The 10952-nt window shown below is 41.4% G+C and overlaps 1 protein-coding gene across 3 annotated transcripts in view; it reads left to right on the forward strand.

Moving 5' to 3' along the window:
- Nucleotides 1–10952, forward strand: part of nphs1 (NPHS1 adhesion molecule, nephrin) — a 68290-nt gene that overhangs the window by 34502 nt on the left and 22836 nt on the right. For all 3 annotated transcript variants that reach the window (XM_031852476.1, XM_031852477.1, XM_031852478.1), the window contains exons 2-4: nucleotides 848–941; nucleotides 4086–4280; nucleotides 7269–7391. In XM_031852476.1, the coding sequence (XP_031708336.1) occupies nucleotides 848–941; nucleotides 4086–4280; nucleotides 7269–7391 (412 nt within the window). The remainder of the gene's footprint in view (nucleotides 1–847; nucleotides 942–4085; nucleotides 4281–7268; nucleotides 7392–10952) is intronic.

Here is a 10952-nt window from a genome sequence, read left to right on the forward strand (position 1 = left end):
CCAAAAACAAATACACAGAAATTTTGACATGAGGACCATGGTTTAACCTAGTTACTCAACAAGTCGTCATGCCAAAACAACAAAATATGACCCTCCGTAATGTTAAGGTATAGTTTAGGCAACAAGCAAGGATTATTCCCATTGACCATACAATACTGAAACAGCAGCATGTTTTATTTGCAGACAAATAAATCTCCTGACAAATGTTAGAGAAGGGTTAATGGTTACAAGACACCAGCATTACTGTAACTATAGGCACAGTAGGTGACACTGTAACGTCCTGTGCTGACACTAATTAGAAAAAAAGGTTGTCTAAAGCTTTTTTTAAAGTGTCCAATGCTGTGTTTCTGAAGAAGGCACTCTCTATTCACTACACATTTTATAGAATTTACATTATTGATGTATATTATATCATGTTCCAATTTCTATAATGTTGAAGGAATTTTTTTGCTTTCCATGCAGCCACTTGTTTACATTAATTTAAGTGCTGTGTAAAGATCCACTTGCAGAGATTTGAAAGGTATCTATTTGCCCTGTATCAGTTTGTACAATAGATCATATTTTCTCTGTTCTTCATCATCAGCTGATCCTGAATTATTGTGGCAGGAGAAGCCAGATGAAATGCAAAAAGAACCCACAGAGGTCTTCATAACAACTACTAATCACGTTAAAATGTACAGGTCTAATGAAGTTGTTTTCTCCTTGTGACATGGAATGACTGAAGGCTTATAATACACTGCTAGACTTACTACAAATCACTCACACAAGGCATATATCTACTATATTCATCTTGTAAGGTGTTGTTGTGTATATCTCACATATATGTATTTTTTCATGGTTGTTTCAGGATTGTCCAAGGTCAGGTGTCAGTGGGAAAATGGACTTCTTTTCAGCATGGATAGTGTCTCCTTTCACTCTACCCTTTCTATGTCTCATCTGGGGTAAGAGAATCAAATGTCACCATGGACTAACTGAGGCCTTTTCAAGTCTCATCCCGGTTCAGGCCATTCAGTTGAGCAGTGGGAACCTTGACTTTATTGAAGCCTTGAATTCATTTTCACTGTATTTATAATAGCGATTCTATGTGTATGTGTATAGGTTGCCCTCTCAATTTACAAAGGTTTACAGTGATGCATGTACTGTGGATGTAAGTCAGTTAAACTAACCAGGTTAATCTAATACTTATCTCTTAATGTTATGGAAATCTTGTCAAAGATACCACATGCAATGGGTTCACTTTGGCATTTATATATGTTTCTGCAGGGGAACCATTCTTCCTATCTCAGGTAGAAAGACACATTTTGTTAACCGACTTATTCAGGGGAACCCAGTCTCAGGGTATTAGTGTTTTATGCAAATAGCTTAATCTGAAAACTGCCTACTGTGTTGCAAAGGGTTGCTACATGTGACCATATGACTTTTCTACCAAGATTGTTGTTAAGCTGAAGGTAAATCTGTCCAATGTGAGCATGTGCATGTTATCCTTGGCATTTTTTATGGTGTGTTTAGGTCCCTTCTAATCCAACCTCCAGCATTGACTAGTTTATACAGAAAATTAACAACACCAACTGCTACTGGGTATTATGTGCACAGTATTTCCTGACTAGTTTCCATGGTGAATAGTACAAAGGCTTCCAATTCATGGGCTCAACATAACCCTAAGTGATCCGACAATATAGTGGATAACATATTCTCAATCATATACTGCTACCTTATAATGGGAGAGGACCAATTAACTGTAAATGAACATTTTCATCAACAGACACCTTTTAGATACTATTACATAGGTATGTGAGCTGCATACTGTAGCTAGAAGAAGTGGAGGCTGTGAATTGTCTGGAAAGAATTTGCTACTCTTGAAAATCTTAAAAAAATGTAATGCGAAAATGAATGTAGAAATCAGGGTGGGGAAATTGCATGCATGTGTAATTCTATACATCCACTCTTGAATAAAGAATGGAAATCAATATTTCACGGCAGACATTTTGACAGGTCATAGAAGGAAAGCACTGTTGTAATTAATAACATTAATTAATTAATGATGGCATGGTTGCATTCCATTTAGGTGCTGCAGCTCCAGCACCCTGGTGGTATTGTGAATGCTTGCTTGCTGGCAAGTTATGCAGTCAGTCGGTTTATTCCAAAAGGTCTGCTTGTAGTAATTATTATTACTATATCAGCATACTTGACCCATTGCTGTGTAATGTGTAAGGGCCAGCTGTAGTGTCAAATTCACTGCAAATTCCCCAAAATAATGAATACAACAACTTAAGCTCAAGGTTGTGGTCACAAGTAGCAGAATGCAGCATAAATCCATTGGTGATACTGAAACATTGAATTCCCCTTAATTTCGACTGACTGATGGAAAGACGTAGACATCATCATTAAACAGCCTGACTGGGGTGAAGAGTTAAGTCAGTAAAGTGACATAGTAATACCAGTTACACAGCAAGCTCAAAAGCTGGCTAGTCCTACAAGTTTTAAAATGCACTAACAGCTAAATCCAGAGTTATTTTTCATTCTGTCCATGTGAATGAACCAGAGACCAAGGTTGGGATGCAGGGTTAAATGAAACACTAGTGCACTTGCTCTATGGGCCCCATGGATACTGAAGATTGCCAGAAGATCCGGAAAAGTTTATACTTAGAAGTCAAACTTTTTTTTGCTTCATGCGCTACTGAGCAACTGTCATAGGAATGAACGGGGCCCCGCCTCTAACGCTGTATCCAGTTCTCTTTATCCTTCCATGACCTAAAAACTCTTCTTCTCTCCCTTTTAAAAAAAAAAAACCTCTTTCTTCAATTTCTCAACTATGGCAAGTAACCTAGGTCAGTGTTAAAGAGAACATGTCCCACAATATCACTTAATTTACATTTAGTGTCTCACACTTCTCAGTACTGTAAGCTAAAGCTCTAGTGGCAAAACCTCTGAATGTAATAAACTTAGCAAGGGTTCCCTCTATTGTTATTAAAATCATGTTGTGAGAGGAAGCTTGTGCTGTTTATGAATCTAAAAGTTACATAATCTCACTTTAAGACATGTGAAGTCTTATCACTACATTTTGATATGGTATTTAGTATTTCTATATCTCAGAATAATACAGTAAAACATTTTCCAGAAGCAACCGTAGACCACTGTTGAGTATTCATTTATGTAAACTGTATGCAAATGTTCTCCTGTGTTTGGTTGTTTGTATGCATCCTCTGTAATGGCCAATCTTGCCCTTCATATTTGACGTGAGGTGACTGGTTCAGCCTTGATCTGAGAGCTCTGCCTCTCACTCATGTTGTCAGACGCAACAGAGCATGCACTTCACAAACAACTTGGTCATTGCTTCAATGAAGGTCAAGATTCAAACAGCCTGGCGGAATCAGGCTGCCTTCTCTTTGGGGCATTGTTTAAATGAGAATCACGCTTAGATATTAGGCATTAATTAGAGTATGCAGTTCTGTTTGGCTCCTTGAACTGAATTTAATCATAAACCCTATTTATAATAATCCTAGCCCCAGTGTTAGAGGCTCATTGGTGGCTTGTTCTAAGGTTACCTTTCCTGACTCAAGTGCACTGCACCACTGAATGTCTCCTAAGAGCCTGGCTGAAGGATGGGTAGCCGCATCTATGACAACAGGGATTAAAGTGATAATCATTACTCTTCCCAGGAGGAATTAGCTGGTGGGACATCGACACTGAAGAAAAACACGCAGGTGAACGAGGTCCCTGAAACCCCATGCGTTTTCCCTCCGCCCAATAACCTATGTGCATGGCTGAGGGGGGATTTAATTCGCAGTAATTACTTTATTGACTCATTTTCAGGGCCGTATCACTGCAGTCTCCCATCAATAAAACATATGCCAAGATGAATAATGTGGCCAGACACAATGGGGTGCCTTCTCAGACAAAAGACCACAAGACTGCATCCCTGTGGTGTATGTTTATGATATCTTCCCTCTACTCCTTTCTAGCTCAATAACACTCCTCACACATGCTTAGCCCTTGATCTTCTCCACCTCTTTACATTAAATCCCATCACATCCCCTGCCCGCTCCTCTCCAACTACTTTCCTCCTCCTCCTTTTATGTCCCCAGGCACGCAGGCCCAGCAGGCCTTCAGGTCTGAGCCCAGGAACCTCACTGTGCGTATGGGAGCCACAGCTGTGTTGAGGTGTGAGGTGCTGCGGCCCTCAGGGACTGTGCAGTGGGTGAAAGATGGCCTCCTCCTGGGACCACAGAGAAGCCTGCCAGGCTTTCCGCGCTACAGCATGATTGGAAATCCCAAGAGAGGTAAGCAGGGATACTCACAGAATAAGGTCTATGGCCTATTGGGCTTTGATGGACCTATCCAAGCTAAATAAATGAACTTGTGTGATAAAAGCACCACTAAAAAGATGCCATAATTAGTCATCATGAATTGCTTATGTTTGAGTGTGGCTTGCAGTTTATGGGTTTAAGATCCAGTTGAGTGGAATAAGAGAAAATAGCACTGGTCAATATATAGCAAAGCTACTGTGTGGGCTAGAACATGATGTCAGATGTGGGGATGGTACTTGGATGTGTGATGTGCCAAAAAAGTAACACAATAACATGCTGTCAGTGTTAAATTGATACATATACTTCATGTTCTTGTGACATATAGTTAATATAGTTTTAATTAAGAAGTACTGCTGTCAGCACAGTAAGCAGTACAGCTTGGTAAATGAGATGATGTTGTTGCTATGGCTTCAAAGTGCTGTAATAAAGTAACACAGACATTACGGGAACCTTATGGCACATTGGCTCTCTATACAGGGAGCATCTGGGAATGAGGAGGTGATGTGATTGTCAACAGCCTCTCACGCATCGCCCTCATTGTCACTCACACGTTAAGACAAAAAAAAAAGCAACAGAGTCAGTGTCAGCAAATCTGTGAAATGTGGCAGGGAATAAAGTGTGTTGCAGAAACTGCAGCACAGTCTATAAAAAGTAATAGCCAATTAGAAGGCAATTCCGAGTAAGAGAAGAGCATCTGTTCCTGATCAGCCCGCAACTAGAAAAGCCGCACTTTACTGTTGCACAGTGTGGGAGACCGCCAGTGACACATAAACACTGCATAGATGCCCATCCACACGTTGTCCATCCTTATTGATGCCTAGAGTTTACAGAACAACAAGCACTGGAACACTTTGTTAGCTTATTAGCAAATTACAGTAAGCATTACAGCAGGTACAAGTTAAGAAAAAAATAACTTGCCTCTTTTTACCTCAATAACAACAAAATAAGAATGTATACAGATGAACACATGGACCACAAACACACATAAGCTGTCAAACACTCATCAATAAACTACCCATCTGCGCAGGTACACTTTACCAGGAAAAGAAACTGCACACTGATGTACGCAATCACTTTACTCTGCAAGAAAAGACCAACATCATTTAAGATGGCACTTGACTGCACTTGATACTCCACCAGGTTCCACTGATTGTCACCATCAGTGATGTTTAATGATGCTTAAAAAAAGCCTGAGATCACACATTCACAAAAACAAGAGAGGCCAGTGTTGATTTCAACATATACTTACAGTAGATGTAACACCCCTTAGTTTCCCCAAGTGGAAGCAATAATGTCAGTGTATATGGACATAAGCCTAAATGTAGGATGTCATGCATTTGTGCATTGTAAAGACAAACACACAGAAGAACAGATAAAACTGCTTGTTCAAGGCACCAAAGCATTACATTTTTAACTATTTATCTTCAGTGGTTGGTCCACAAGGTGTAATTTGATTATAGTACATGGTATGCAGACAGTCAATCAGGCTAAATTTGATTATTATTGAATGCTCATATTCACCCGGCAACACATGTACATATTCTTCTTACATAATGCAAACTAACTAATATCAATCATCATTTAGAAAGTGGTAAACCATAGTCACGTGAAAATTAAAGGTGCTAAATTTGAAATTCATATCAAGTGCCCTTACATGGCTCCCAACATGGCATCAGCTGAGCCGACGACTTGCAGATAATGGTTCCAACAGCACTAAGAGTGCAAACAACGCCAACAGGGCTAATAGAGCTTACAGTGTTTATCTGAGGGGGAACCAGGCGATGGCCGCTAGTCTTCCGGGAAGAATAGCTGTAACCGCCGTATGAGCGCCGTATGAGCACCGCGCAGAGACTAGCGGAGCTTGAGCCGGGGATCGAACTGCCGATCCCCTTTAGGGCCAATACACAAATGCAGATTTGCAGAGAGGAGAATACAATGTTACTCTGCTGCTGACATAATGGCTATAGAGTTTTACTGTATCCCAAAATATTGAAGGCCCTAGCTGAAATAAATACAGAGTAATGGACATACAAGCAAATCGCGTTGCAGCCATCCGCCATCTCCCCTACCATAAATCTGTACTCTCAGCAACTTGATTGCACTATTTGTGAGTGATTCCAGGAAAGAGGAATATGATTAATAACTTCAATGTCTCTCTCTCTGCACTCAATGATAACTTAGATGTGAAAATTGCTTCTGGTTGGTGTTAATTATCTTGCCAGCTTACTTGACACAAGCAATTTTAGGCCTGGGTGGTTGTCAGACCAAGATACTATTTTGCACATGTTAGTAGGCTGAAAGCCAGAGAATCAGGAGCTGTAAAACCAACACTAAACATCATCTAATCCCCACAGGTTATGGCAATGCATCAAACAAATCAAGCCCCGTTGGCACGCCAGACTATCAGAAGAGAGTTACAGAAAGAAGGACTCTGCCTGGCATCAATTAACAGACAGTTTATTCGGCCGGCATTGTGAATCTGGGATTGGATTTCATTTAACATGCTGGAAAGTCATTCTGAAACAAAATGCCTCTGCTATGAGTATAGACAACGACTTGCATGTCTATGCAAAAGCCTCCAGCAGGAGATTATCAGCAAGTGAGATGTTTCCATTTTTACAGAAATATTAAAATACTCTATTTATAATCAAATCAAACACCCAAGTGCCAGTAGTAGGGTATATTACCGTATTGAATTGGAATGTCAGACTGTCATTGTACAAATTGCTTTTATTGTTAATTTTCCCATTTCCCACATTGAAAATCACCTATAATTCAGACACTCTGAAATCAACACAGAAGAAAAGGGGCCTACAGGAGGTACTTATCGACACACATGCAATGACATGTACAAAAAGAGGAGAGAAGAGAAATACATGAGCTTTTCTTCTTTGTTATTTCTTTTTTTTACAATCATCACAACATAAAGTGTCCGATTAATCTCTTCCCTCTCTTCTCCAGGGCAGTATCATCTTGAGATTGAGAAGGCCCAACTGGAAGATGACGAACCTTATACATGTCAAGTGGGCCAGTCTGAGAGCAGTCAAGCAATCATTTCCAGTACAGCCTGGGTCAACATTCTAAGTGAGCGCAACCAGAGAGAGTGTGAATACAGGGGATGTGGGGGGTTGTAAACATGTCTTTTTTTGTCAGAGTAACCAGGGAGCATCCTCAGTACTCCAGTAACATACACAACCTCCTGACCGGTAATCACCATATAAAGAGCTGTTAAATATTCATTTATATTGATAAAAAGCTTTAATTTGCCTTCGACAAGGCATTTTAAGCAGCGCACACTTGAATTTACAAACTGTCCTTGGTACAGTAGAACCCAGCAGTTTCTGCCCAGCGCAAATCATATTTGGATGTATGAACCATGAAGAAAGTCACGATTTTTCTAACTTTTCTGATGGTATTTATTTCTTTAACAAGCACTATGCCATCCCCTCATGTTCCAGTACAGTAAGTCTACGACTTTAACCAGCAGCTACACAATATAAAGTCTCAGAACAACCTGGATTCCCTGGCAAGCCTCGAGGTGATCCATGTCTTTTCCTTGCACTGGAATAAATTATAACAGAAGTGATTGAAAAGTTCCTACGCAGACATGGGCTGGAATAGATGTAATTGTGTGACTACATTAGACCACCTGTTGTCACTCTATAACAACCGGTATCTCTCTCTCCCTATCCCTCTTGCTTGTGGGAGCAAGCCCATATGTGGCAAGGAAAAGACTCTAAAAGAACCTTTCTTCTACAGGCCCACTTCATTTGCTTACATCCCCCTCCCCATTCTGCATAATTTCTCCCTCTCTCCCTAGCTTTCCGGCTTTCTCTTTGGTGACCATGGAGAGTTTTTTTGGGGGGGGTGGAGGGTTGCCGTGGCGATTCTAGTGGCCTTACTCTTCTGAGAAGAAAGCAGGTTTCACTGACATCAATGGGAGCGATGGCGGGTGGTGTGGGATAGGAAGAGGCATAGAACGCAGACGTCTCCTTTGAATGGTTACGTTCTGTTCTGCACTGCAGCAGTCTTATGACCTACAGCAGGCCTACACCTGCAGCCACAGCAGGCTTGACTCCCACATTTATTACCTCTGAGATGCCTATTGCATGTGCGCCCACACATGGACGAAGTCAACAGATTGCCTTCGGCTTTGTTGAAAAGGTCAAAATGTGTGGGAATTATGTTCGTGTTGCATCAGGGATCACTGGTAGTCGTATTTACCATGACTGAAACCTACTGCTGCCTCGTATGGCCATAGACTGGGTGTGTGTGTGTGTGTGTGTGTGTGTGTGTGTGTGTGTGTGCGTGACATGCTCAGATCTGTATCTAGCTGGTGTCTTGGGAACACTTTCCAGCTGTTGACTCTTTAAGATGGACAGTTGCAGCTGTACTGTTGCAAACGACAAAGAGTGAAGCGACTGACTTAAAAAGCGCTCTGCAGCCTTGGTCCTAAAGGGTCATTTGTTCCACCCCACCAACTCAACTGATTTAAAATACGTGACTAATCTGGCCCCTGATAATGAGCTGATGAATTCAATCTCCTGTTAGTGCTGAACTGGGACTGGAAACTGTGCATCCTTTTGAAGAGCACCATCTCTGATGAGATCCCCGCAGACTTCTCCATCACTGAACTACAGCTCCCAAGGCCCCACACCCCTGGCCAGTCAACCATGGCCACATCCCATCAAGCTTTGCATCAAATCAAAACACTATAAACTCTTTATGAGGAGATACAGTAGGGGAGAGGGGAGGAATGTGAAAACAAAACAGAGATTGCTGATGGTATAATTGGATTCTTGGGTCAGAGGGAGTGCTATCATGACTGGCTAATTCAAGATGGATCACTACAGGCGGTGAGTAGCAGGGACCGAGACAAAAATGTCAATAAGCCCCATTCGTGAGCTTACAAAGAGATGTTTTTAAGACATTGCCATTGGCGCAACATAACTCCTGTGTGTTTTTGCCTTCCTGCGGAGCTTAGATAGGGGATTACAGCAATAGGCAGATCAAGTGGCAGTGAGTAATCCATGACAAAAACAACCTCTACCCTCTCCGCTGAACCCCCCCCCCCTCGTCTAAAACTTACCCCGCACTGTGCCCGTCACATACCTGACACATTCTGTGTCTCAGTTTATACTATTAGTGTTAGCATTTAATCCTATTAATGAACAACTCTGTGCCTCACTGCATTGCATTCCTCTGCAGATGCCTCCTGTAAATCTTCAAAACATTTATTTGATGTGTTCTGGTTTTAGACTGTGTTACTCATTCAGTTGCCATAGTTTGGTCTTACAGAGATGTGTGTGTGGGTGTGTGTGCCCATGTGTGTAAGCTTATTATCAGTGTTGGTTGGAGGTTAGAGGACATTTTAGGAACCAGGGCTATGGTGAGGTTTTTGCGGTAGCTAATGAGTTTAGCACTTGAAGAGTATATAATGAGCCTTCATTTTACGATTCCCTGTTATGAATAATGGAACAACTTATAAATGGGGCCACAAGCAACGTAGAACATGGTGACTTTATTCATCTTCGTTCACAAAAAGTTCTGACAGTTGCCCAAGATGTAACCCCATCAGAAGACGGTGTGTTATACATTGGTGTGACAGTGTGCATATTACAGTACCAGACAATTAGCAAAGGAGGCACCAAAGGAACAACTGAAATGTTCTGTCTCTCTCCTTTGTTTTTAATTCTTTTCTTTTCAATCTATCAATAAGGTATGTTTTCCATCCTTGCACACATGTGAAATAAGAGAGACAATAGTAGTGGGTCAGGGAGGAGAGTTGTGACAATGGGTGAGGGGAGATGGGGCTGCTGCTCCACTTCTACCCCAGAACAGAACAGAGCAGACGGGAAGGGGGAGACAGAGAGGAAGGGAAAGCTGAAAAAAGAGCACTGTTTCAGAGGCTTTCATTGCCAGAGATCACACACCTGAGACCTACGATGTGTGTGTGTGTTTGTGTGTGTGTTTATGCACATATGAGTATACAAATATGCCCTTGTGCATGCCAATCTTTGTCTTCCAGAGATAAAACTGATGAATTGTGCCTGTGTGATGTTGAGAAGTCGGATCTTCAGGTCTCTATTATTTTCTTAATTCAGCATAATAAGCTTTTTAGAGACTGTTTTATCCTCGGGGCCCTCTTCAATATTTTCCAGAGAATCCGCTTGGTATCACATGTTAGACTGTGCACACACTGGCGCCTGTTTTTGGGTGGAAGTGAGATGAATGTAGCTTGTCTGCGCACTCACTCGCCTGTGTCAGTGTGTTTGTGCATGCAAATCTGCATGCACTGTAGATCTGAGTTTATTGTTGGGTGTTTGTGTGCAAAGGAGGAAAGAGGGTGTGTGCATCTGTATGCGAATGAGAGAAGAAGATAGGTGGATATGCATATCGATGTGTGTCTACTAATCTGCTTCTTATCTGCCTTATCCATCCATCCGTCTGTATTTGTCTAATGAATCGAATTTTGCGGCTCACTGTTTCTCTTCTGAAAGGCAGGAGCAAGTCTTTGCGTGCCTGTCTATTATTATTATTATTATTATTGTATTGTGTTCATATATGTACCTTAAGAAGAGTGATGGGACTAGAAAGCAGAGAGAGAGAGAGAGAGAGAGAGAGAGAGAGAGAGAGAGAGAGAGA

The sequence above is a fragment of the Anarrhichthys ocellatus genome, unplaced genomic scaffold (assembly GCF_004355925.1).
Source record: "Anarrhichthys ocellatus isolate YVR2014 unplaced genomic scaffold, GSC_Weel_1.0 scaffold13, whole genome shotgun sequence".
NCBI classification, from domain to species: Eukaryota; Metazoa; Chordata; class Actinopteri; order Perciformes; family Anarhichadidae; genus Anarrhichthys; species Anarrhichthys ocellatus.